Source organism: Sciurus vulgaris (genome assembly GCF_902686455.1).
Source record: "Sciurus vulgaris genome assembly, chromosome: 4".
Classification (NCBI taxonomy): Eukaryota; Metazoa; Chordata; class Mammalia; order Rodentia; family Sciuridae; genus Sciurus; species Sciurus vulgaris.
The window spans coordinates 10,860,540-10,888,265 of record NC_136464.1 but is presented as its reverse complement, the minus strand read 5'-3'; the positions used below and the strand labels follow the sequence as shown (position 1 = coordinate 10,888,265).

The following is a 27,726-nucleotide window of genomic DNA, read 5'->3' as shown; positions in this document are numbered from 1 at the left end:
GACAAAGTAGCCAGTGGTTCCCTGCTGGTTAGCAATCCAGTGCTGCTAACTAGCACCAACCTGCACCCTGGTGCTCCCTGGGCACGTTCTGGGTCCTCCCACTGTGTCCTCCATGGAGCCAGGTGGTCTTCAGCCCACCCATTGCCCCTACTCCTCTCGCCCCCCATTTTCCAGAAGTGGCCATAGTGAAAATAGCCCAAGACAAGGGTTGGGAATTTGCGTCTCAGTTTTGCTCTTATTAGCTAAATGACTTCAGGCAGGTCAAGAAATTTGTTTAAGCCTCAGTTTCTCTCTCTGGAAAATGGAGGTAGTGCCTGCTTTTCACTTGTGAGCAATGACTGTGATAAGGTGTGAGGAGCGTCTGGCTGGGTCCTGGTGACTGTTAGCTGCCCCACCCCCCAGATCGACTAGCCACAAGCCTAAGCAGCCATGAGAAGGGACCACATGTGCCACACTGCACATTGAGATGGAAGTAGGTCACAATCAAATGGCTGGGTGGGCATTTGCCTTATCCAAAGTGGGCAGCTACTGCCTAGTTTCTTTGACGGGCTGTTGCCACAGAGGGATGGAGCCCCAGAGTGACCAGACTGAATTCTTCAACTGAAGCCTGGAATTTTTTCATGTAAAAGCTCCTGATTTTTAAATATTGGCCAAGAATTACTTTTTTTATACCATGGATTAGCCCAAACCAAACAGCGACAGGCTTATTCTGCCCAAGGGCTGCCAGCTGCCAGCCGCTGCTGGCAGAGGATCGGGCCTTTATAGAGAGGAGCCGTCATGGATTTATTTCTTCAGCCACAGATTCAACAAATACTTACCGAGCACCTACTGCATGCCAGGCTCTGTGCTGGCCATACTGCTCTCATCAGAAGCAGATAAAAATCCCTGTGGCCCTTTTGGAGCTGACATTTTACCATGGCCCTTCCACTCTGCTGGGGCCACTGAATCTTTGCGGCAATGACAACGATGCTGTTACTCCTCCTCTTCTTCTTGGGAAGGTTTCAGGGAAACAGCTCAATTATTCATGGAGTTCATTTGTACCAACAGGCAGCCACTGGTGGTCCTGGCCTTGGGTGCTGGCCACTGGTGGGGACCCAGGTTGTCTCTGACCTTCTAAAATCAAGTCCAGGTCCACAGGACTGTGTTGCCACTTGCCTTTAAGTTAAGCAGTTAAGAGTTTTCAGTGAAGGTGGCCATGGAAAATCCCAGGAGTGCTCCCATCAGCAAATACCTTTTGGGGCAAAAAAGGAGGATTCCTTAGCTATTTAAAAGCCACAAGCTTCCCTGAGGAGTCCTCCGGGTGAAGGGAAGGATGCCTTTCCCACTGCATGGTACCCCGTGGGCTGGCACACTGCATAAAGCTGGTTATCAGAGGTGACCTCCCACCCTCGGTTCTCAACCCTGTCCTGGGTCCCTGCCCTCAGCCTCCTGTGTGACCATGGGCTCTCCCCAGGCCTGAGCCTTCTGGTTTGTGGCTGTTCCATTGTGTATATTCAACTTTTGCCACTGGCCGACCCACCAGGAGATCATGCTAGGAAAGCACAGCCTTATCCTTCTGTGGGGTAAGGAGGTGGTAGAGCAGTGGTCAGGGCTCAGGTCAGTAACAGCACTGGTTTCTGGGTCCTTGAAGTCTCAGCAGCAGAAAGACCAGATGTGGGCTGTGCTTTTGCCCTCTGGCACCCAGAAAATTCAGAGGTTACTTAGGAAAATCTCAAAGACACTGCCAGGCCCCTGGCTAGGTGCCGGTGCTCTCTGTGTGTTTTAGTTAAAATGGCATCAGAAACCCCTCCAAATTAAGTTCCCCCTACACTTTTCCCCTGAATGTTGAGTGGCTTTCTTCTCTGCCCAGAGCCCCTTGTGTACAACCTGGGGATAAAACCTGGGATTTAGGGTGATCTGGTCTAGGCTATGTATGTAGAAGATTCCAGAGTGCGTTGGGCTCCAGTTGAGTTCCTGAAGACCCCTATGCAATCCAGGAACAAACATTTCACTGGACATGATCAGAGACTAATTGCAGGCTGAGGTCTCTGAGCAGAGTACCCCTGTCTCCCTTGTCCATCTCTTACCAGGTCTTCTTTTGGTGTGGCCCCTATTTCCCTGTGGTAAGCATCCCTTCTGGTGGGAGAACTGTTAGGCTCAGAGCGAGTGTTTGGTGCCTAGGTCTTTGCTGCAGGCTCTGCTAGGAGAGGGGACAGCTTGTGCTGGGTGGGGTCTGGGTTCTGGGAGGCAGATTCTACAGATTTCCCTGAGTCACAAGCCCGACATACTGGCTGTGCCCTGAGTTGCCCGCAGGGGTTTGGAGGCATGCAGGGTAGCATCTGAGCCAGGGAGGGGGCTCCTCAGCTCCTTGGGGCCCTGGGATCCAGGGCAGCTTTAGCCTGAAGGCTTTTAAAGGTGACTCATTTTGTGAATGACCTGATCTTTCTGGTTTCTCTCTTTCTGTTTCTGATTTTCTTTTCCTGCCCTTCTTTCTTCCTTCTGATTTTTCTTATTACTCTTCCTATTGTTATACTTAACTGAAATCCAATTTGAGGCTAAATACTGCCAGGAGCAGGCTGCTACTTAGGCTGATGGAACACTGGATTTTGTAGTGTATCAGTGACCAGAGAGCAAAACCATTCTACAGAACTCACTGTGGAAATGTGCAGACACCCTCCACCAGCCCTCTGTACTTTCATTTCATTTTTTCCCCTTCTTTTCCCTTTGGGGGAGTTTTTTAAAGCCAGCTCCAGATATGACGTCGTTTCAAAGATACGATGTAATTCATTATGTAACTTTAGGCAGAACGTAAAAAAAGTCAACCAAACAACAAAGACAACTTCCCAAACACTCTTTGTAATATCCAATGATATTAACAATAATTTAAAAAATTAGGATCCAAGTAATGAGCACACCTTATTTGATATACACATTTCTTAGGAATGATTTCTGTTTTTTTTGGAATGTTTCAGTGATTAGTAGTGTAAATGCCATTACTGAGTTCCTCCGGTGGGTCCGGAGGAAAATCACCCCAAATCCTCACCATTTCCCAGTGGGGTGTTTGCCCATTTTCCTGTGCAGTGGGGGATTTAGCTGCGTGCCCCAGGTCGGGAGAGTGGAACTGGACCCTGCTCAATCGCTGTGCACAGCCTGGTCTGTGAACCAGGGTTTTCTGTTTGTGGTTGGGGCATGAACACATTTTCTGTCTTCTGTAGTTTACTTGCAAGGCATCTTCTGCAGAAAAGTCTGGAAATGCATGCTCTGCATGTTAGGACTTCTGAGGTGCTGCGTGTGGTTCCCACATGTTGTGTGTGCTCAGCTTCCATCACTCCTGCGCCCTGCTGCGGTGCCTTTGGACGTGCTGTTTTTCTGTGAAGGAGAAGTGGTTTCAAATATGCTGCTGGGGACCAGCTCCTGCAGGAGGGAACGTACGGTGAGGATGGCGTGGCCCGGCTTCCGGCCAGGCTCATTCTGCGTTACCTTGATCCAGCCCGGAAGGCAGGTCACAGAGGCAGCAGGGCTCAGAGAGTGTCTCCGCTTTCCCAAGGTCACGTGGCTGGTAAGTGGCCGGGCAGAAGCAGGCTCTGCAGCTCTAGGGCTCTGGCTGCCAACCATTGATCTTTCATGGCATCGCTCTCTTCTGTGTCCCCCACCCCCTCTTTTTGAGGCCCTGCTTCTGGATCTTTCTATGCCAACATTTTATCCTGAATTATTTCAAGTTTACAGATTGGTTGAAAGCCTAGAATGACCTCCCACATGCTCCACCTAGACTTAGTGATTAACATTTTGTCATCTTTGCTGTCTCTGTTTGTACATTTACATATACATATTTTCTGAATTATCTGAAATTAAGTTGATGGCCCATCATGGTCCTGAATTCTCCAGATTCAGCTGCTTCTAAAAAGAAGACAGCGTCTACATGCCCATGTCCTGCACCCTGATACTGCGCCAGGGAATGAGTAGTCCTCCCCTGATGTCACTTGCTACAGCTCATTCTTCAGACTCTAGTCCCCCCCAGTCCTCTTCCGAGTTTCCTTATTATAACTTTTCATTTTTTTTTTCCACTCAGGACCCAGTCAAAACATACATATTGCATTTGATTGTTTTTTCTGTTCAGACTTTTGAAATCTGGAATCTTCCTTCCACCTTTCTCCCTGGGATTATCCGATCTTTCCTTGGGGATATTTTATTCATTCTTCTGTTGCCATTGGGTCCAAAGGCTGGCTGGATGCATGCTTGGAAGGAATGCTTCATGGGGGGCCATGTATGTACTTCAGGTCTCACTGTGTCAGGGCACAAAAGGAGGGTCTGTGGGTCCAGAAAAGGTAGGGAATGCGAGTTAGTGCCCTTTCCCTAAGAGCTGCAGGAGTGTGGGGATGAGCAGGGAGAATCTTTGAGTTGGTGGCTTTGCTCCATCTAGGCAGTCCGTGCCCGAGCTGCTCTCTGCCAGTCCTTTTGCTTTCCGGGCCTGAGAGTTGGACAGATGGACATCTCCAGGCTTGGCTCACACATCCCACCCGTGTCCTGCCACTCACGCCATCCCACCCTGGCATGCGCAGGAGGGTCTAGCAGGGGGTACATGTCCAAATTGCATCCTGTTCACCCTGGTATGGAGGGAGGGATTCCTGCCCTGGATCTGTCCCCAGAGCTGGACAGATGAGGTCATCAGCAATTTTTTTGTTACGTACACTCATAGTCCTGCATGCCATTCAGTGCCACATAGGCACAAGGGGACGAGCAGGGGTGGTGGGAGGCAGACTTCGCAGTGTCACGAGGGTGGGTGTCCTCTCGTTCCCATGGGAGGGTGTGAGTGACTTGTTTGGATAATCCTGTGGATTGACATGGGCTGAAACCCACTCCTCAGGGATACACAGGAACTGTGCCTGGTCCCCTCTACAGAAAAGCCTGTCTGGCTAGGGGATACTGTTCTCTTGCGGCTAGGACATGTGACACCCTCCGGCTTCAGATGTCAAGGTGGAATATAACATTGGGCCTTAATTTTAGGCTTTTCACTGCCCATACTTAAAACTCTTCTGAGCTGGGGTCACAGGGTACCTGGGTTAGTATGCAACCCGCCCTGGTGGGCGCTATTATCAGCACTACTTACAGATGAGGAAACTGAGGACTGAAAGATGGCATGGCTGGTAAGGGATGAACGAAAACCCAACCCAGACAGCTGCCACCAGGTCTGTGCCCCACCTTTGAAAGAGTGAGGAGACAGGTCGGGATCCAGGCTCTGCCTCCATGGGAACTTGCTCTTGCGAAGACTCTGCCTCGTTTCTTCTGGGAGGCTGCTCCCAGAGTGGAAGGGACCACCCCCACAGGGGTGGGAGTCCCTGGAGCTGTTCCTGGGCTGGTCCTGGGAGGGCTCAGGCCCGAGGTCCTCCCCTCTCCAGGTGAGGGACAGGGCAGGGCCACTGCCTGACAGGTAGGAGAGGGCAGCAGCGGGGACACCTTCCTGGCCTTTCCTCTTCCCACCTCCCTGCCTGCACTTCTTTTCTCTCCTCCCTTCTTCCCAACAAGAAGAAACTGCCTCTGCGTAAATCTGATTGTGGATGTTCCCCAAGCGAGGACGGAGATCAGCAGGTGCAATTCCCCAGTGAAGCCGTATGTCTGTCTTTTTTAGGGGAAGTTTGTCTCTTTTTAAAGGAATTGCTGATGCCACTGAGCCGGTGGAGAGCGAGTTCCTTGACCCACTCCAGTCGCAGCACGGGACCGGTGGGTACCAGGGTGCGCCACGCGCCTGGCTTAGGCGGGCACCCACACCTCATGGTCTCAGTGCCCTCCTTTCTGAAGTGGGAAGATTGGCCCTTCCTGCCTCAGTCGGTTACATGAGGATTAAACAAAGCCACGTTGAAAACCTGGAGTGAGGAGGTTGGCCCAGGGTGGCTCTGATGGGGACGGCTACTTATGGTCGCTATTCCTGCTGCTACTTTGTGTTCGGGGATTGCCAGCTGCTCCAGTTCAAGTCCTGACCAGTGGCAGGCAGCGGGTTCACTGGCCCGCAGAGAGAGTCACCCGTGTGTTCTCTCCATCACTGCGTCGCACCCCCGCTTCCCAGGACTAATGAAAAATCCAGTATGTCTGGCACCAAGCCTGTGCTGCTGCTGAACACATCCTCTGCCCACTTGTGAGTGTTCTCCCCTTGCCTGGGGGGCTAGCTGGGGAGGACCGGTCAGTAGTGCAGCTGGGAAATGCTTTTCTGTTGGCCCTCACCTGGAAGGCTTTTTTAATTTATTAATTTTTATTGTACATCATGCATTTTTTGTTTTGTTTTGTTTTGTTTCCTTTAGCTCTCAAGAGTTGAAAGTAACTTTCTGGGTCATTGTTTGCTCATGGAATGGCCAAATGATGAGTGCTTTTTGTGGTCCTCCTGGGGCAGGGGCTCATGATGTCTCAGAGAGGTGAAGTGGTTTTCCTGCAGCTGTCCAGCTGTCAAATGCCAAAGCATGGATTTAAGCCAAGTCTAACGATCTCTGTCGGTTTATATTTGTGTATGATCTCTGAGACGCGTGGCAGGGAAGGGATGGAGAAGACTGTGTAGCATGGGGCTTCTCGCCCCTGGAGTGTCAGCCTGTCCTGAAAGAGGCCTGTCGTCAGGAACAAGGGCTAAGGGTCATTGGCAAATCCACAGAACCTTTTAGGGTGTGGTGGGGAGCCTGGGGCTTTGTGAACTTCACTTCTTGAGTCAGAAGAGGCCCCGGGTGACAGTGGCATCCTGTCTCTTGTTCAGAGACTTGCTACTCCTGCTAGTGTGATTGGCCATTCCTCTGGGTTCCCCACCTTGGGCTGAATCTGTTGCCGTATTCAGCATGTGGACAGTGATAGACACAGACGCGGAAATATCCCTGGAGGACCAGGGTCTCTTCAGCGGCTCTGGGAGGCCATCTCATAGGTTCCACTGCTGAGATGCCACAAAGCAGACACCTCATAGCAGAGCGGGTGGCAGTCTCATGTGTGGATGTTCTGAAGCCTGTAGCTGAAGACTCAGGATTCCCGACTCTAGACGTCACAGTGTCACAGGATGGTAACTGGCATATCGTAGACACACAGCGACTATTTGTTGAGTGAAAAAGCAGTTGACAAAGATGATAGTCCACTGTCTGTCCCCAACTATGCCCTGCCTGTGTGGCCAGATAGGCCTCTGAGACTGCTGAAGTCAGGTGGGGCTGTGGAAATGGTACTAACCCTGGGGAGAGGGGCAGTGTGTGTGTGTGTGTGTGTGTGTGTGTGTATGTGTGTGTGCGTGTGTGTGCACGTGCGCACCTGTGTGTGCACATGAGTGGGTGTGAGCGAGTGCTTAGCCCGTGAGAGTCTAGTGCTGCCCCAGCTGGCCAGGGCCTGGGGTCCTCCAGGGGCAGAACCGCGTGCTTGCTTATGCCAGGCAGGTAGGGAGCCTGGCGGTTCCCCAGTGGTGCCTGGACTTGCATCTGCTGCTTGTAGGTGAAGCTTCAGGTGGCCAGAAGGGGAGGCAAGCAGTGATCTTACGATTGACGGGAAAGCACCTAGGTCCATTCAAGGGAAAAGGTGCTTAGTTTTCTGTTGTCTTGCTTTGACTTCCACCTACTTCCACCCTGCCTACCTCTCATTCTTTGTTGGCATCTGATCCTCCTTGGCCTCTTTTTCATTTCAATTAATTTTAGAGGATTCTCCCTGTGTCTTCAAATATCACAGGCTTTTACTTGCCTTCTGTGCACTTAAAATTGGGCTTAAGGTCCGTGTGCATGTCGTATGCTCGTGTGTGTTTTGTGTATATTGTGCATGTTGTGTTTGTGTATGTTGTATCATGAGATGCAGTGAAGGAGGATTTAGGCATCTCTCCCCTGCATGGCCTCTGAGTGAATTAAAAAGAGAGTTGCTTGTGTAAAGGTAGAATTACAGCTTTGAATTTTCATTATGTGTGTTTTCCAACTTCTTCAAAGTGTATCTGAGAAAACCGAGGAGAACACAGCAGTCCCCCCCACCCCGTGCCACTTAAGACTTGCATAGATTAAGAGAATTATTTGACTCTGACAGCAAACAAACCGAAGCATGAACACTACTAAAACCCAGCAAGGTACTTGACTTTGGTCCATTGAGGTTTTCTTTTTTTTTTTTTTTTATTTTTTTAATGTTTTTTTTTATTGTAAACAAATGGGATCCATGTTGTTTCTGTTTGTACATGGCGTAAAGGCGTACCATTTGTGTAATCATAAATTTACATAGGGCAATGTTGTTTGATTCATTCTGTTATTTTTTCCTTCCCCCCACCCCTTCCACCCCTCTTTTCCCACAGTCCTTCCTTCCTCCATTCTTGCCCCCCTCCCTAACCCTAACTCTAACTCTAACACTAACCCTTCCCTCCCCCCATTATGTGTCATCATCCACTTATTAGCGATATCTTTCGTCCTTTGGCTTTTTGAGACCATTGAGGTTTTCATGAAAGAAGATCACGTGTTTTGTTTAGTAGCCACACCATAGTTTCACGCAGACCTTTGACCTACACACTTCAGACACTGTGTGTGTAGTTTGGATTCCTATGAAGTGGAACCATGCCAGCAGCAGGTCACATGTCATGTCACATGTCACATGTCATGCTTACAAGAGGGAAGGAGTCCCTGATCTGGGGTTTAGACTGGCGCTGGCTGCTGAATCCAGGGTTATTGATAACGATGAAGATAGTGCTTTTAAATGATTGATAAATGACTTGTGACCTGTTGGATTTGCTCTGGCACAGGGCTCTTCCTTTCTGATGAAGGTGTAGAAGTCTGACCCCACTCTCAAACATACCGTGCTACCAGCTGGGGCAGTGACACCTGAGAGCAAGCGCAGAGGGTCCCATGTTATGCCCATGGTCACCACTGCTCTTTCTCCCTTAGCTGAGGCTCTGCAGATGGGACATGCCAGTCATGGTAGAATAACAGGTGGGACTTCAGCCTTGGAGGAGCTGCGTATTGAGACCTGCCAGATCCTTTTGGGCAATAAGATGTTTTTATCTGTACCGAATTTATTGGAAATAAAAGTAAACTAAGTATTTTTACATACTAGCCAGGGGTCAAAGAAGTGCTGTACTTCAGCCTTTCCTTGAAAACTCAAGGACACTGGCCACTATGCTGGCCAGGAACATGCTGACTCTCCCAGGAGTTGGTGGTGCTGGTGGGCCACTCTCCTCTTCACCCAGATTCCTGTGCCTTTGAACTTTCATTTTTGGTTTTTTTGATTTTGTTTCCTGCCATTGCACAAGTGGGGCTCGAGGTGAGTCAGATCAGGCATGGACGTGATCTTCCTAACGCCGTAGTTGGGCAGGTGGTCAGTGGCCCCCCCAGTTCATGGGACGGGCTTGTTGGACACAAGCTCTTCTCCCCAGGGTGCCAGGAGTACGATTGTCTAGGATGCTTTGCACGGTAGGATCCAACAGAATGAGTTGTTTTTATGTTGATGTTAGCCAGCTGAATGTCGATTTTACAATTAAGGAGTGACATGAAATTTCTTCTAAAATCAGTGGGTTTCATTTACAAAGGGATTCCACCTAAAGAACTAATAGTGCCGGTGAAGAGAGGGTAAGATGAAACAGGCCAACCTGGTCCTTAATTGGCCCCAGCTGGGAACCCCTGGCTTTTCCCGAGAACGGTGAGTCTCAGACCCAGTGTGCACATGCCTGAGGGTCTTGTCGAGTGCAGGTCTGATTAGGTAGGTCTGGGTGGGCCCGAGACTACAGGTGGGGCTGACGCCCTGGCCTGTGCCCAAGATTTGGTCGATGGACCAGCAGCCTCACCTTACAGCGTCACCAGGAAGCTCACCGGGAAGACCAGCTCCCAGGCCTTCCTCGTGTCTAGATCGGCAGTCACAGGACCCCTGGGTGACCCCTGGCACACTGAAGCTTGGGACCCACTGACCCGGCATGGGGGCTCAGGGTGTCACGATCCTGGAGAGGAAGCCACTGCAGACCATGCCTTCTCTCCTCACCTGGCTGCAGGGTTTCCACTCACTTCCAAAGAGTTTGCAGCAGGATGTCTGCAGGTTCGGACCCGCCCTTCTTGGGAACACCTGGGATGTCTCCAGGGGGTCCCATTTCTCCTTACTCACTCATTGCCCCCATTTGCTTCCTGAAGACCTTGGTCCTCTGAGCAGCTCCTCACAGTCTGGATTCTGAGAGGCAGACACTGGGGGCTGGGGTATGGCTGGAGAAGGGACATCTGTCTTTGTTGGCCCTGCTGCTCCCAGGGCACATAATTTGCTTGATAGATGTGTTCTGAGTGCAGCGGCTTGGGTGGGGGGAGGGGTTGTCCCAACGGCTGGGTCCATCGGGCTTTAGCAAAATTGACAAGAGCAAAGTAAGACCCGGGAGACAGACGAGGCGAGGAAGGGATGTGCCTGGGCATCCTGTGTCCAGTTCCCTGGCCCCGTGGCCTGCTGTGGGGAAGGAATGGCAATCAAGGCTCAGGGGTCTCAGAGAGCAAGGGCTATGTGAGCATTATAGTGAATGCCCCTCTATGGGTGGCAGATTGTGTTTCAAAGGCGGCTGTGGCCATGTCCCACATCCACTTGCTTTTCTGTCTGGGATCTCGCCATGCCCTCGTCAAGAGCTAGAGCTATTTCTTCTGCTTCGGATCTAGCTGAGCTTCCGTCACAACTCCTAACTAATAGAATGTGATAGGAGTGACACCTGACTCCTGAGGCTAGGTCGGAAAAGGCCCCTCAGCTTCTGCCTGCTCTTGGGACACCAGCTCTGGGGGAAGCCGTTGATCATGCAGAATTCTGACTACACCAGGACAGCCATGCTGGACAGACCACCGTAGGTGCTCTGGCGGCTGCTCCAGCTGGGCTCCCTGCCGACAACCAGCATCAAGGACTGGCCATCTGGGTGGCCATCTTAATGGGGGGTCACAGCCCAGTCCCACCCTGGGGGACCGCAGCCCAGCCAGTGCCGTATCCTAGGACCACACGAGAGGTTCTGAGAACAGCTCAGCTGAACCCCTCTCGGTTTCCCAATCTGTAAACTCATTGACAAAAGAAAATGTTTTGAGGTGATCTGTTATGCAGCGTTAGTAACTGGAGTATTCTGGAAGCTTGAGTTATCACAAGTCAGTTACGCCTACTTAAAAACACTTTTCAAACAAAATTCATTTCATTTAAAATGTTTTTGAAACACTTGGGAACAGGGAATAGATGGTTACAAAATCAAATGGAATCCTAAAAACTGTCTCGTAAAAATATACATGTAGGCTATAGTAAAATGAGAATGGCAATCAAACACTAGTTTCTGTTCATGTTAGGTATTCCAGGTATATTCTTTCATTTAGTTTTCATTCCAACTCTGTAAGATGTGTCCATTTTACAGGTGAGGAAACCAAGGCTCAGAGATGTTAAGGAAAGGACTCACCAGGAGCCACACAGTCAGAGCGGGATTGGAACACTGATGGGCCTGACTCCAGAAGCTGTCCTGTAAAGGCTGTCAAGAGGAGAGCTAAGTCACCAAGCCTCCTCTCTTTACAGATGAGATACAGGACCTAGGGATCGTGCATTTCAGTGCTAGGGACTCGCAGCCCAACAAGGTACCGGGGAGTATTTTAAAATCCACATTATCAGGTCCTGTTCATCCTGTCTATAGCTCTGGGGTGGGGTGTCTCCAGAAAGTTCTGGCCATCTCTACTCAAGGTTTCTGATTAAGTCCAGCCTCCCCTGTTATAGCTGAGAACACCGACATCCTAGGAGAGCAGAAGTGGCATTATTTTTTTTCCTATAGTACACAGCAGCTTGACAGGAGAGCTGGAGGCTAAGAGAAGGCTTCCTGATGCCCAGACAGGGTGCTGCCCTATGCCGTGCAGGAAGTGTTGGACAGGTAGCAGAAGTCGCTACCAGTGAAGGTCTCTTCGTGCACTATGACAAGACTATACTAGATGTGTTCTGGGTTTGACTTGGTAAATGATTGGCAGGACCCATTCAGTGATCTGACAAATATTTACCAGGTGACTCCTGTGTGCCAGGTGGAGGTACTGGGGGCACAGTGCTGAGCAGAATTGTCATGGGTACCACTTTATTCTTCAAAGTATATAAATATGCAGATTTTTAGGACATAGTACTTCACAGAGGAGGTGGTAGGAGGAAGGAGGAAAAGACACACTTAAAGACAAGATTCTTTTAAAATTGTGTGTGAGGCTGATCAAATTGAGAATATTACTGTTACGATTTATATGAAGTCTCCCCCCCAAACCCAGGTATGAGACAATGCAAAACTTGCATGGGAAAGGATCGGTTATGAGAGCCTTAAATTAACCAATACCTCAACCTTCTGATAGGGATTAACTCTAGGCAGCTAGGGTGCGGCTGGAGGAGGTGGGTCATTGGGGGTGCACCTTTGGCATTTATGATTTGTCCATGGTGAGGGGACTCTCTCTCTGCTTCCTGGTGTCAGGTTCTGAGCTGCTTTCCTCCACCACACACCGTCTGCCATGATGTTCTGCCTCACCTTGGGCCCAGAGCAATGGAGCTGGCCATCTATGGACAAGACCTCTGAAACCATGAGCCCCAAATAAACTTTTCCTCCCCTAAAATTGTTCTTGTCAGGTCATTTGATCACAGCAGTGAAAAAGCTGCCTTAAACAACACTGACGCTATTCAGGGTCCCAAGCAAGAGTCACCTTCTGCAGTGTCTGAGCCCCTACAGTGACCATCCTAGTGGGCTCTGAGCCTCTCGCCCTGAGGCAGCCCCTCTCCTCTACACCCTACAGTGTGGCCAAAGATGCAGACAGGTCATTCCATACGGCATCTTGAGTCTAAGAAGGACACCAACAATGTGAGTCTCTTGACTCTGCCCAGGGACTGGGGTGGCTTTAAGATGACTCTCTAACCTGGCTCACCCAAGACCGAGGGTTTTCCTGGGATCTGTGACTTTCACTACTGAAATCATAAGCAAAAAGGGACAGTGGACACCTAAATGGTTCCTAGAGGAGAAGATAGCTTCTTCCCTCCTCCTTCCCTGGCTCCGTCTTGGTTCTTGCTACCCCTTTTCTTGGAAGCCCAAATCCGAGGTTTTAGAATGGGCTCTGACCACCGCCACCCACCCAACTGCATGTCCTTCCCTACTGCTATTCCCTTGTCTCCTGCCAGGACAGCTGCCATGACCTCCCAGCCATGCCCCGCTCCCTGTCTGCTCCAAGTCCCACCCTCTCCACTCCCAGGGTCACTCTTTCAATTTGATTTTTTTTATCCTATTTTCTGAATTTCTCATTGGCTTAAAATCCAAATTCCTCTGCCTGTCACTCAAAGCCTTAAATTCTCCTGGTCCTGTGGCTCCCTCCAGCTGTCTGGAGCCATGCCAATTGATATAGTCAGTAAGGATTGAGTTGGAGGGCCAGGGGGTGAGATCCTAAAAAGCGAGCTCTTTCAGCCCCTTCCTCCTCTACCCAGTGCTGATGGTTGCCCACCCAGTGAAGGAGCAACATGGGCGCTGAGTGCTGTGGGTTCTTGGGGTGTGAATGGGTTCAGTAGGGAGAAGAGGGGAGCAAATGGGATGTGTACAGCTGTCGTGTCAGCAGATTCAGATTACAGCCATTCCCTTTCTCTTTGTGACTTTCCTCTGCATTTCTCCTGTCCTAGTCCACCATCTTCTCTTGGAAGGTTTTCGTCCTTGCTCTGCCCCCTAGTGGGGGTGTGGTGGCAGCCTGGTGCCATCTGAGTAATTTGGAGGGATTGAGTGGGCACACCTAACCCAGTTGAACCAGGCGCTTTCTCTCTTTTGTTCCAACTCAAGCCTCGTTTTATCCCCTCAGCCTCTGCTGCTGGTCTGGCTGGCTCCTGTCTGGGCCACCACATTTGGATCCCAGCTGCTTTGAGTCTTGGCTATTTCCTTACTTGTAGAGTTGGTCTCTGTTGGCAGATGGAAGCAGAAAATCCCACCAAGTCTCAGTGACTCCTTTGACTTTCCCCTTGTTAGAACTGGCTGAGAACCGTCAGGGGCCACCTATTTTCCTTTTGCCTAAAGACTGGATCCTTCCCAGGGCATGCAGGAGTGGCTACCTTTGGGGTCTGCTGGCAGCTGTGGAAGGCTCAGCATTCATGAACTTTTCTTTGTTTTGTTTCAGTTTTACGGAGTTTTTGGACCCATTCCAGAGAGTCATCCAGCCGGAAGAGATCTGGCTCTATAAAAATCCTCTGGTGCAATCAGACAACATACCTACCCGCCTCATGTTTGTAAGTACCATGATTTCATGGCCGATTTGACCTCTTTCCCAAGGATGATGAACCAAATGGGCTTTCATCTCTGCTCTTCTCACCCCTGCTGAAGATGAAGAGCAGCTTGGAATATAGAGGAGAGCAGTCTACCAGATAAAAATGCAGTCCCAGATCATAACAGTGCTGCTTGGTCACATCAGCAGTTGTAATCGCCCAACACTTTGGAAGGAGAAGGGACTCCCTTCCCTGGGCTATGCCAAACTCTTTCCAAATACTGACAGTAAAGGAAGACTAGAAGCCAGTGACAAGAATTTTCTGTCCCCTCTCCTCTCAGGATAAGCCTTGATTTTGCCAGACTTGGGTGCCATTTGACACTTGGGTGCTGTGCTGGTTTCAGCCAGTCACTTGTTGACCACTGGTAAGGCTACCATGTGGCTTAACCCCAGAGAGTGTCTCCTGTCTCTTTTCTTCTAGCATAAACGGGCAAGCCACCCAGTAGCTGGGGGTACACCGCAGTTGTCTTTGACTCCTCCCACGTGGTGTGGCAGTAACAAATTTTACTCCTCACTTCCTATGTGCCAGACCCTTAGCTGAGAGGTCAAGGAAGGATCATTTCCCTTGGTTCCATCCCACCCCAGTGAGGAAGGTGTGCCCCCTGTCCACACGTTGTAAGTACAGAAGGAACTTGCCTGGAGTCCCACTCACGGTGAGCAGCCGTGCCAGATCCCACTAGCCGGCTCTGGAGCTCAGGTCTCTGCCAGGAGGTTGCCCTGGAGGTTGGGAGCAGAGTGTCCAGGACTCCTTGTGCTGCTGTTAATTAACCCCTGGAGAGCTGCCATCAGACCTCTCTGTAGCAGAGGAGATATTTAAGCAGTAAAGTAACTTCTGGATGGGCATCCTCGTGGTTTGAAGGTTATTCTTGATGACCTGTCATTGTATCCTGGCCTCTAGGGATTGAGGTGGCTGTTCCAGAACGTTCTTAAAACACAAGAGGGCTACTTCTGCATTTAAAAAGAAATTCCTCGGATTTTATGGAGAAAATCTTGTGAATTCATGACAATTGTAAAGATCTCTGTATCTGTAAACTCCCCCAAATGCCTATAACACCACATGAACATTAAAGATGGTTACTATTGCTTTTTAATAATTACTTTTTTGCTGAAAATAAACTTACATTTTTGTGCATCTCAGGCGAATTGAAGCATGAGGTGGTTGGGAGTGGGGCAGAACTAATAACCAGTACTACCATAAGACTTTTTGCATTTCTTCTCTAACTCATCTTCTATAAATTCTAGAAATGAAGGAATCCGTGTGTGCCTAATGAGTTCATAGCTTGAATTAGGGGGAAGCTTCTATTTATCACTTATTCTCATTCTTGGTAAGATTTTACATTTAATGTGCTTTATATAATACAATCTGGAGATGGATGTTCGTACAGGATATTGTGAGAAATTTGTGGCTGTGTCCTGGATTTATGAACAATGGATTGAACACTAGATACTAGATACAAATGCCACAAATATTCTGTCTACAGACACAAATAGGTTGGAGCAGTTCGAATTTAGGCAGCGGGGGAATGACTAAGGTCTGAGATTCTCAGAGAACCCAAGGGTATCCAGCGATGCATACAGATTCACACTCTAACCTGATGAGCTACGTTCAGCCTTCTATTTTGTTAATAGTGGTTGATGAATTTCGAGTGTTTGGTCACGAGATTTAGTGCAGTTCCATAATAGCACAAGGAAAGCAGTGGATACATCTGTAATAACCTGCATCACGAGGATGGAAAGTACTTTGTCATCCTATAAATTAGATTTGTTCTTCTGAATTTTATTAAGAGTTTAGTGTATCATTTGTCAGCTTTGATCCTTTAAAACCTTGCAATGTTTGTAGAAGAATGTTTGATGAAGCACACATTTTCACTGATATTTAAAGTAGCTTGATGACTTTTGAAAGCTCAAATTTCATTATTTAATACATAAATAGAATCCTGGCTCTTTATTACTTTCGGTTGGAATGTTTCAATCTAAAGGTGAACTTTTTACTTTCCAACCAAGATACTTTTTAAAGACAGCTGATACTGACCCAGATGTTTGTTTACTGGTAATTAGTGCCTTTGGAGCCACGGGTGTGTGTGTGTGTGTGTGTGTGTGTGTGTGTGTGTTTCAGAGGAGCCAGTTGCTCCTATGTAACAAGGAACCTCACAGCCTAATGGTTAGGGGATTGAGGTAAGTGCAGCCAAGTGACTGAGGACTTGGTGAGAACACCAGCACACCCCTCCCCAGCTCTGGCTTTCTCCGTCAGCGGGGAGGTGGGGAGTGCTTGGAGTCCCTTTCAAGAGCAGGTTTCCCTGGAGCATACAGTGTTCCTGCTGACCAGGGCATGGGCCCAGGATGCTTTTCAGAAGCACCCAGTCTAGACTCGACATTTCCCGGGTGTTCCCAGTCGGCCACCTTTACAGGCAGCTGTACTCATTCAGAAGCAGTCACAGTTTCTTGCTGAGTGTGGGGTTTGTCAGAGCATATTTAAACACCTACTTTTTGGTGTAGGACAGCTCAGTTGGTATTTATTTTAATTTTTTTTCTTTTCATTCACTCATTCATTCATTCATTCCTGGTGCTTTATCACTGAGCTACATCCCCAGCTCTTGCCCGCTCTTCTTCCATTTTGAGACAAGTGCTTGTGAAGTTGCTGAGCGCTTCCCTAAGTTGCTGCGGGCCTCCCTGAGTTGCTGAGACTGGTCTTGAACTTGTGATCCTCCTGCCTCAGCCTCCTGAGTTGCTGGGATGACAGTTGTGTGCCTCCATGTCCAGCTGGTTGTTGCCTCTTAAGTACGTTCTTTGGTATTGTCTGTGGTAGTCGTCTCTTCGTGTATTCAGGGGACACTTCTAGGAAGCCTGCTGAGGGTAACGAAAGCCAGAGGGGCTGCAGGTAAGTCAGATCAGAGGTGGGGTATGAGCGACACCACAAGATCCTGGGGGTAGAATCTGGGCCAGAGGGAGGCGCAGGTCAACTTCTGGGATCTTTGTCATCACCTCATGGTCCCCACAGCTGCCGTCACTCTTGGGTACAGGGACTGTGCTCATCACCCCATGATTTCAGAAGGAAAGCGGGCAGCTTCTCTGAGGTCTCATCTATAGTGGTCAGAGCTGGATGGACCGGTCTCAACACTGGCTGCCAGGGTGCAGCCTCCCTTGAAGCCATTCTGCTGGGATGCTGCCCTGGGGGCTAGGAGTGGAGAGGTGGCCAGTGAGTGTGTGTGTACAGACAGACACAGGAGAGCAGAGAGAAGGGGCCGTGTGGGCCCAGTGAGCAGGAGTTTCCTTGGAGAATCTTGGGAGCAAAGGAGGCATGGACAGACCAGCTGGGGCAGCTGCAGGTTAGGTGGTCGTTACTTAATTCACTAGACAGTTAGGAAGCACCTGCCGTGAACCAAGCAGAGGTGCCCGGCTGAATAAGGTGTGGTTTCCAGTCCAGCGGGGGCACAGGCGTGTGGACACAGGTTAGCCGGTTCAGCATCCCTGTTAAATGGGAGTGGAAGTGGTGATAGGGGTTCACAGGTTTAGATTCACCCAGGCCCCGTCCTCTGCCTTTGTCTCTTTTGGTTCCAGCCACAGTTTGCTGGATGTGCTCTCTTGGGGTCTTATTGACACGTGTTGCTTTGAGAGTGGGGATTCCTATTCTGGAAGAGGATGCTTCTAAGAAGACAGAAATAAAGTCAGATTTTCTGAGGGGAGAGCGGAAGGAAGAGACAAAGCTGCCTCATGATGGACAGTTTAATTTGCAGGCTCTTTCCTAGAGTCTTCGACAGCTCTTTTCTTTGTGACGGGAGGTAATTGTGTACGCACAGCGGGGCCTTTTCCAGGTGTCTGTCCTGACACTGTCCCTGCAATCACTTGGCTGCCCCCCTTTCTGTCAGATGCCATTTGCAGGCACTGTGGGCTGCTTGTGCTGTTGGATATGGAGGCCCCTCTGCGCCTGGCTCTCCTCTGGCTGACTTTCTGACCTTGGGCTGCTCTGGCTCTCGTCCCTTCTGGGAAAGCTCTTGGCATCCTCAGGTCTTTCCCGCATCAGACACACAGCTCCATGTTCTGCTGTTTCTCGGGAGCGTCTGGGACAGCACAGGGGCTGACCCACATCCTGGGAGTGAGGCACTTCCTGGTGTGGTTTCGTTGGTGGCTGCACAAGGTAGAGACCTAACTGGGGACATGGGTCATTTAGGGTGTGAGCAAGGTGCCTGGAGAATTAGACTCTTGCCCACCCCCGTCCTCTTTCCTGCCCTCAGGTGCTCACTACCCAGATCTAGCAGCCTGTGTGGGCTTGGGCTGAGATGCTCTCATTACTTGGCTGGGGACAGGATCCTGGTACCCTCTACTAGTGTAGTTTGGGTCATTGTTAACACACTTTCCCAGGAAATAGTGAAGTAGTAACCAGCAACCAGCTTTTGCTGGATGCCAGCTCTCCTGTGCTGCCAGTAGGTGGTGGATATGGGCTCCAACATGTGCCGCCCAGCCTCACCACCTATTGGGTTTGCAGATTTGGAAAATCACCTGCCCCTCGGTCAGTGCCTTACTTTTTTACTTTCTCACTTTTTTTTTTTCTCCTGGGGTACAGAACATGATGCTTCACTTAGTGTGTGGCACATAATAAGCACTCAGTGACCCTTGGTGACTCGAATCCTACCCATGATGCTCTGCTATAGATATTATTAGGATAGGCATGTGATAGATGAGGACCTGGAGACTCGGAGGTGAGGAGGTTGGGTGACTGGCCCGAGGACACAGTCAGTGTTGAAGGTGGGCTGGAACCCAGGCCTCCTGCCTGTGTCTGTCTGAGGGCTCAGCTTCCCAGCCTGTGGAATAGGCATCATACAAAAGTGGCCATGGGCCGCATCCTGCTTGGTGATGTGGCGATGTGTGCACTGCCTGGGTGCTACGCTGAAATCTGGTCCTTTACACAGGCTGTTTAATAATTATCGATGCCAACCTGTTTCCTCAACTGTGAAATGAAGCTGGTGGGCAGAGGCGACCACCAGGATTCAGGGTGTCTACTCAGGAGCGTGGCAACCCAGTGTGAGGTGTGCTGGTCCTGCCAGCTGTGTGTCCTTGTGTGGTCCCTCACCTCTCTGAGCTTTATCTGCACATTGAGGATATTTCCCCAACAGAGAGGTTAGAAGCTAAGACACAGGGGAGCAGAGCCTGTAACACCCGTCTAGTCCCTGACAACTGTCTCAAACATTTCAGTGATTTTCTTCTATGTCCTGGAAACAAACCCCCTTACTGTTCTCCTCCAACCAGGACAGAAGGCATTTATCATGCTTTATGTAATGCTTCTTACTTTCCAAGGTGAGCACTGCTATAACATTATGGTTAAAAGTATAGAACATGAACAGTTTGGGTGCAAATCCCCATTTTAGTACTTATTATCTGTGTGACTTTCAGTAGGTTATTTAACCTCTCTGTGCCTTGGTTTCCTATCCACTAAATAAGAGCCTATTACATAGGGTTGCAGTGAAAGCTGAGTAAGTTTGTGTGAAGTGCCTGGATAGACAGTGGTCCTTGATCCTCAGTCCATGTTGTTATTAGTTATTCTAACTTAGGGTGTACATCCAGCAGCCTGCTCTCATAACAAGTGAACAAACAAGCCCAGAGAGGGTTCATATGACCCCTGTGTCCCCCCAGGGCATTTGGCTGGAGTGCACTCTGCTCTGACCACTCAACCATCCTGCCCTGGGCTTATCCTAGGGATTTCACACATTTTCATAGGCCAAGAAACATTGACAGGAGGGAGAACAATCCCAGGGGAATTTTGCCTGCCCATTTTTGTCCCCATTGACACACACCTGTGGGGAGGTAAAAGAAACCCTTTCCCACCTCCCTGTCCCTCTGTCCCTGTGCCTCTGCCCTGTGGGCTGGGGCACTGGCCAGAGGCCTGAGAGGTTCTCCCGGGTTTGCTGGGTTGTGGTGCTGGGTTCCTCCCTCCTTCCAGGCAGCCTGTGCCCTGGGAACAAGTCGTTTTCCTAGGGAGTCCCTCTTGGGCTCATCTCTTCATTCTGACTCTTGGTTGAAAAGCATTTGTCAAAAGTGGGTGGATTTTGGGTACAAGTATGTCCCTCTCTGCCCCGATTTGGACACTGTGCTGTCCAGGAAGAAGGAATGAGGTGGGGCCCACATGCTGCCCAGAGGCAGAGAGGGTCACGTCCCCTCGCCCACCAGAGGAGCTCTTGAGGTGGGAGACTTGGGCCCTCCTGGCTGCTGAGTCCTGGCTCAGGGAGTGTTTGACGGGTGATTCTAGAAAAAAATGCCCAAACAAATCTACCTAGGAAAGTTGTGATTAAATTAAGTCCACTCTCACCGGGGGAGCAGGACTGGGGATCCAGTTAGGAGCAGGGAGTCCCTGGGCCATTGGGCCCCCGGGCCCTGGCTGGGGTCCCTGGCAGCTCTAATGAGTTCTCCAGCTCCCACATCTGGGCTGTGAGGCCTCCACCTGGGGTCCCTTCTGTTGGGCTGGGCCTTCCTTCCCTGGGACCTCTTTTGACCTCTTCAGGAGCCTTGTGGATGAAGCCTTTCCAACTCATGTTTACTCTGGGGTTTTCTTTCTGTCCAGAAATAAATCCAGGTGCACCAGCCAGGATCATTTGGTCACGTTCTCTTCCATTTCATGCTGTCCTGTGCACAAGGCTGGACTTACCGGTGGGGTTGTTAGAGAGCGATTGCTCTCTGCTGAGTGGCTTTTCCTGTTTGGGAGCATGTGGCCTGATTTGTATTGTAGAGGGCGGGGAGCTGGGCTGGTAGGCTCCATGTTTGGATTTGGGGCCACAAGGACTTCTTCAGCCTTGACCGTAACTGTGGATGGAAGCAGACCAGTACTGCTCCTCAGGCCCCGAATGTGTGGGTTCGGTCTCTGAGGTTGTGTTTCTCAGTCACCAGCATCCAACCATTTGACACTTCCCCAGACTAGTCATTTGAGGGATTAACAGCATTAACAAGCCCTGTAGTTATTTAGGTGCGAGTCATGGCGGAACTTGAGGAAGCTGCCTCAGAATCCCTGGGGCCACGGCCTCATGAGTGAATGGTAGGCCTGAGGAATATGCTGCTTCTCTGTTTCAGCTCTGAGTCATCTCTCATGCATCTGCCTTCTGTACCTGTGCCACATGCTGCTGCATGCCCCTGCGGTGCCAGGACTTGTCCGTTTGACTTTTAAACAGCCCATGTCATTCAGAGGCATATCTGATAAGGAGGATCATCAAACCAGCCCACTACCTTTTGAGGCCACAAAGACGTGGAGCAGTAAAAAGGAGGGTTTGTGGTGTCTGGTAAACTGTCTCTGAAGACAGGTGCCCAAGAGGATCCCCAGAGTGATGTGGCTCTGCAGTGTGGTTGTGGTGTGTTAAGCGTCTCAAGTTATCTTGAAAATTATGTTCATTTGCATGAATTCTGTTTCCATAAGAGCAAAGCATCTTCCAGTCATGACTTTGTCCCATCAGGAAGCCTCTCTCCAAAGAGTGCTATCTCCTTAGAGCACAGGTGACTGTTTCAAAACTGTGAATGGTGCTGGTTGGCAAGTCACAGATCTGTGGGTGCTCAGTCCCTCCTGACCTCGTTCGCCCAAGAAGTAACATAAATACCTTTTTCATGATTGTTGAAATGTTTAAAAACAACTTCCCAATCATGGAAAGCTGGATGGAAGAGTCCATAGGGGAGGCAGAAAGCCTAGTCTCCAAAGTCTGGCCTAGAGGCTCCCCTCTGTGAGGACCCAGGCACATTGTTTAGTCATGGAGCCCAAAGAAGACAGTCGCAGAGCCATGCTGAGGATTAAGGGCTGCCGGACTTGGCGGCACCTGGCCTGGTGCTGCCTCACAGCAGGCTTTGCAGCGAGGTTGATTTCATCTGGGTTCCACCAGCTCAGTTCAGTAAGTTTGTGCTGAGCGTCTGCAGGGAGGGTGTGGAGGAGGGAGGAGGAGGGACTTGATGGGAAAGGACTAAATTCTGCTCTGGGGAAGGATGATTATTCAAGAAAAGAACACCAAAGCGGAATGAATGGACAGGCTCTAAACCATCTCTAAACGTGTGTATGGCCCAGAGATGGGGTTGAGAAGCCACGGAGGAGAACTTAGGGTGTCACTGGCAATCAGTTATCATAGTTGTAGACTGTTCCTTTTGGTTTAAAAACCTACCGCTATAGATGTGGCTCCTAGCAATTACAAATCAACTATAACCTATAATCAGACCTTTGGTTTTTCAAGTCTCTGTGTCCTCAAAGTCTGGCTATTCACCTTTCTTTGAGGTCAGGGATTTGGAAAGGGCATTCAACTAGTGAGTTGAAGTGAAGCTGACTGGAACTAATTATCAACCAGCCCTTCTGAAAGCAAACTGATGTCTTCATAAGGGATTATTTGTTATTTCTTCCAGGCAATTTCTTTCCTCACACCCTTGGCCGTTATTTGTGTGGTGAAAATTATCCGGCGAACAGACAAGACTGAAATTAAGGAAGCCTTCTTAGGTAGGGTATTCACAGTTCCTGCTTTAGGGGGTGGGACTGAGCTTAATGGCCTCGTTGCAGGTTAGAAATCTCAGCTGCCGCCCACTGAATTTGCTTCTGGTCATATTAAGCTCTGGTGGAAATAAGACAAGGTAAACATTAAGGCCCGAGAGCCAATGTACCGTTGCAATGAGAGGTTTTCAGAGGGTGCCCACAGTCGCTGTCCTTGGTGCTGAATCTGCACCTGGTGTCCACATCAGAACTCCAGGCTTCTCAGACACAGAGGCAGGGTAGCTCTTGGCTAAGGCAGAGCGAATCTGAAACTTTGTTACCACTGACTGTGCCATTTCACATTCGTGGCTAATGGGCCTGCATTTTGAGGGAATCCAGAAATCAACATTGGCTGGAGGAAAAAAAAAATGGGCAAAAGCAGATGTCAAATAAAATAGAAATTGGAAACAAGCCTTGTAAGTCACTTGCAGCGGAAGATGCTTTGGCAGTCAGGCAATGGTTGCTACATGGAGAGGCCTCTCGGCTTTGTCTGTAACACTGTTGTCACAAACATCCCCAGGATGAGCCCTGTCTGCCTGTGACAAGAGCTTGACACTTTAGGAGTGTATGTTTTTCTAGTCTTCATATTTATAAATGCTGAGTCAGTGAGAGGTTTAAGAGCTGCCGACACTGTTTGGCTTGTTTAATAACCAGAGTAAATTAACCTGTAGCTAGATCTTTTTGATCCCAAAGAAAGCTTAGTGAGGTTGATTTTTTTTTTTGATATCTCACATAAAAGTTACTCAAATCTTCATCTCAAAATTTATGTCTGGTGTTTGTGTGGACGCACCCTCCAGTTAAGCAGTAAACCCAGAAGAATGAAACTCCTCACTCCATGGTGTGTTTAATTTTGGGGCTGTGGGGAAATGAAACCATAGCAAAGACGGCCCCCCCTTTTCTCGGTAAGGGAGTGAACATGAGGGCTAACTCCCGGGTGTGCAGGACAGTCAAGGCCTCCCAACCTCATGGCACAGAAGTGGGTCACACAACCAGGCTTTAGTTAGTCCTGTCCAGTTGAAAGGAATAGGATAACTACCTCTCACAAATTAGCTCAAATGAATTCAGGTTTAAATTCAGAGCTAGAATAAGCAATCTCAGGGACATCTAAGAAGAGGAGGGGACACTGAGGTTCCTCACTGAGACTACAATGGGGAGCCGGGGCATCAAGAGAAGAGATCCACCTCAGCTCAGAACCACCTGTCTATATACTGCCCTTCCTGCTTCCCCTCCTGGCCCCCTCCTCCTGCTGGGACATGGTTTCTGCTGCCCAGACCTTTGGTTTGTGGGAGGCAGAAGCTCATGGTGGTGGCTGCTTCTGCCCCACGTCTGACTGTTCAGCTTTGGGGCCCATCCCTGACTTTCACTGTTTCTTGGTCCAGATGCTGACTCAGCTCATTTCTCCAATCTGGACACAAAGGCCAGCCTAGGATTGTCCTCCCACAGGTCAGGTGTGTGCCTCAGGCTACTCATCTGTGGGTTTGGTTTGGTCACATGGTCTTGGTCCTTTTGGCTGAGGTGACAGAAAAGTCAGTTTCTCCAAGAAGATCCTGGAGACCTCCCACACATGGCTCAAGCATCTAGGCAGTGTTTAGACAGAGAGCATTGTGGTCCCCACACATCCCATTGGGAACCATCTCAGGTGACGCTCTTTGCTCCACTCTTTAGTCACTCCCCTGGCACAGATCCCCAGATACGACAATGGGTAAGAACTGTCTTTCATGGTTGTGGTTACGATTTACAGCTGGCTTTTAGAGTTGGACCATCGTGATGGCAGTAAGTAGCTCCCAGTTACATTCTGTAGACACTTTCATTCTCAGCTAAATCTCCCTTATGGTGACATTCAAAATTGAACGCCAGAGTCTGCCTCCTATATGTTAACTGGGAAGGCGGAATTATTGAATGTTCTGTTTGCCTAAATAAATGAAAACCTGCTCTGTAAAAATGATGAAGGGCCCCCGTTGTGCACAGAGTTTTTGAACAACCTCTGCTCTTAGGGAGGCTGGAAGTAGCGGGTGAGGGAGCGAACTTTAAACACTAAGGACAGAAAGTGAGGTGTTTTCCAGTGTCCGGAATGCAGGACTTTCTTTGAGGTAGCGTAGTTCTTAGGTCCCTCCCTTACTCAGGTGTCCTGGGGAGACTTTAATTTAGACTTCCAAACCCAAGTACCAAGTTCCCTTATCTGCCTGTGCACAGTGGCCACATCGGTGCCCCTGAGCCGGAGGAGAGCAGTGAGCTTTTCCCACGCAGCTGGCTTTCAGGCATTCAGGCTGCAGAACAACAGATCTGCATGATAGAAACTGTTATAGAAGGACCTGAATTTCCTGTCACAAAAGAAACAACACAAGCCCCCTAATCCTCTGTAATGCTTACAGTCAGTGGTGCCTTCAATCTGGGTTCCAGCAAGCCAATTCACAGGACATGTACCTTTAAATTTCTTTATCAGCCATGGTCTGGTTTGTCTTTCTGACTTTTCTCCTAAACTTACATTGCTGTGGGATGCCGTAGAAGCCAGGCCCACTGGGTTATTGTTAATCAGCAAGCATCCATTTGCTTCCCGTCTTGTCCAGCCATCCCATCTCTGGTGTCAGGAGAGGTCCCTGTGTTGGTGCTTGAGGGTTTTGCTATTCGTATGAAAATCTGATTCAGGTCAGTGAACTTCTGGAATGTTAACATAGCTTCCACAAGAAGCAGCCCGACTCCAGGTTCCCATCCGGTCTCCTTCAGGTAATCAGATGACAGTGAAGTTGCCAGCTGCTGGTGGTTTTATCACATCCATATATTTTCTAGCTCAGCTACTTCAAACTTTTTGAAGAACTGGTCTGTGCTGTGATAAGCCCACCAGGCTCAGAGGCTGGGGGTATATAGTGCTCTGGATCGATGTAGCTGTGTGTGAAGTGCACCAAGATTTATGTGGGGCAATGGGAGATCAGTTAGTGATGCTTGTTTCCAGAGGGTTTATCTGTGCTAAGGCCAAGCTCCGACTAGGATAGGTGTGAGCTCAGCCCCACTGGGAGAACAGCAGGGAGCCTGCCAGTCAGCCTGAGCAGGGGAAAGACCACAGTCACTGCCCTGCTCTCTCGGAGCCTGTTAATTATCAATGTTCTGGGAAAGAATACAACCAAGATAGCCCAGAGAGTCTTCTCTTCTTTGCAAAAGGGCTCTCTCAACAGTCCTCTGAGCTTGTGAGAGACAAGAGAGGCCAGAATTTTAGGAAGGAGAGGTCTGTGTGTGCAGAATGCAGTCAGTGGGTCTTTCCGAGCCCCCATGTTAAACTGCAATTCATGTACCAGTTGCCCTGTGTGTTGATGGGGCAGTGCTGAGGCCACCTCATGCTCTGCTCTCCAGCTGTGGCCCTCCCTCCTTTGCCACCAAGCTCAGACATGGCAAGTGTTTCGCCTCCCACTTCAGTGATTAGTTTCCCCTTGACAAAGGTGTTTGATTCACCTTTTTTTCTCCCATTCTCTCTGCTCTCCATGGTTCATTAAGAATAGGTAGTTTTGGCCCCATCTTGGTGGCCACTGCCCTTGGTGACCATGTTGACCATTCCACAGTACTTTCTGCTTGTAAAACAACACATTTGTCTCCCTGGATAGCTACAAATTGCTATAGGCAGCTCCTTCCCGAAAATGCCTCTCCACTGCTCCATTACATAAATCTCAGCAAGAATTGAACAGTTACTATTTGCCAAAGGTAAATGGTAGCTCACATGCTTTGTTATTCAATAGCGTGATGGAACTGGGCATCGCTAGGTTTCATTGCTTATGCGAGGCATTTGACCTACCACCAAGTTGATGTGGATGACTTTGCCGTCTGCGCACTCTTGATAAACCACAGGAGGGCGGGGCGCGAGTTTTGCAGGGACAGCTCTGTGACTCATATCACCGGCACCCTTTGGATGATCTGTACTTCATCCAGCAAAGTCTTTCCAAGCAGCTTGGAGGAGGGCCCTGTGCTGTATATTTTTAAATAATGTATTCCAGAAGTTCTTACTGTTCCAGATGGCACAAAACACCACCTGGGCAAACCTTCTCCAAATCTAGGGAGGCGCTTGGAAAAACTTCTCAGGAACCGTGATTTGTTTGATAACAAATGGATGGCTGTCACAGAGTGACGGGTCAACAATGAGAGAGTGGCCTGGTGGGATATCCTGTTCTGCAGTTGGATTCTAGCAAGTGCTCTGGTTAGAATTATGTCTGAGAAGGTTGCCAGGAGGAAATAAAAAGTTATGTTTCTTGCTACTAGTAAAAGAAATTCTACATGCTGGAGTATTAAATCTGTTCATATCAGGCCATAAAATGATAGATGGACTCCTCTGTGATGTTCAAATTTCAAGTCAAGGAGGAGAGATAAATTTCATGTCATAGGCACTTGGAATTTTATACCTTCCAAAGTCCTGCCTCAGTTATATTTTGTTGTAGCAACCAAGCTTCCCTCTGTTTTTAAAGTACTGGTTCATATCTATATAAATTAAGTAGTATTTTAAATGTAACAGTGATAATGGTGGTGGTGATGATAATATTGATGGTGGTGGTGGTGATGGTGGTGATGGTGGTGGTGGTGGTGATGATGATATTGATGGTGATGGTGATGATGGTGGTGATGGTGGTGGTGGTGATGATGATATTGATGGTGATGATGATGGTGATGGTAATGATGATACTGATTATGATGGTGGTGGTGATGATGGTGATGATGGTGGTGGTGACGATGGTGGTGATGATGATATTTATGGTGATGGTGGTGATGATGGTGGTGATGGTAATGATGATACTGATGATGATGGTGATGGTGGTGATGGTGATGATTTTGATTTGAGAGCCAGTTGGTTACTTTTTGTCTGTTGATTTTGTTTTGTAGCGGTATCCTTGGCTCTTGCTTTGAATGGAGTCTGCACAAACACTATTAAATTAATAGTGGGAAGGTAAGTTCTAAAAAGAAACAAATGGTGACTTAGACTATCAAGGTTAACCGTATTAGAACCAAGGCCACAAGACATTGCAGAGGACAGATTCTAGCTCTTCTAGTTTTCCCCTGAATTGTTGCCATTCTGGACTTTTTATC

General features: G+C 49.1%; 1 protein-coding gene across 7 annotated transcripts in view; it reads left to right on the top strand.

Annotated features, from left to right (window-relative positions):
• Positions 1 to 27,726, top strand: part of PLPP4 (phospholipid phosphatase 4) — a 115,092-nt gene that overhangs the window by 29,401 nt on the left and 57,965 nt on the right. For 3 of the 7 annotated variants that reach the window (XM_079136764.1, XM_079136762.1, XM_079136763.1), the window contains 3 exons: positions 14,043 to 14,151; positions 22,545 to 22,635; positions 27,523 to 27,586. In XM_079136764.1, coding sequence (XP_078992890.1) covers positions 14,043 to 14,151; positions 22,545 to 22,635; positions 27,523 to 27,586 — 264 coding nt within the window. Of the gene's footprint in view, positions 1 to 14,042; positions 14,152 to 22,544; positions 22,636 to 27,522; positions 27,587 to 27,726 lie in introns of those variants that run through there. The other 4 variants (XM_079136765.1, XM_079136767.1, XM_079136766.1 and 1 more) reach the window with 4 other exon arrangements.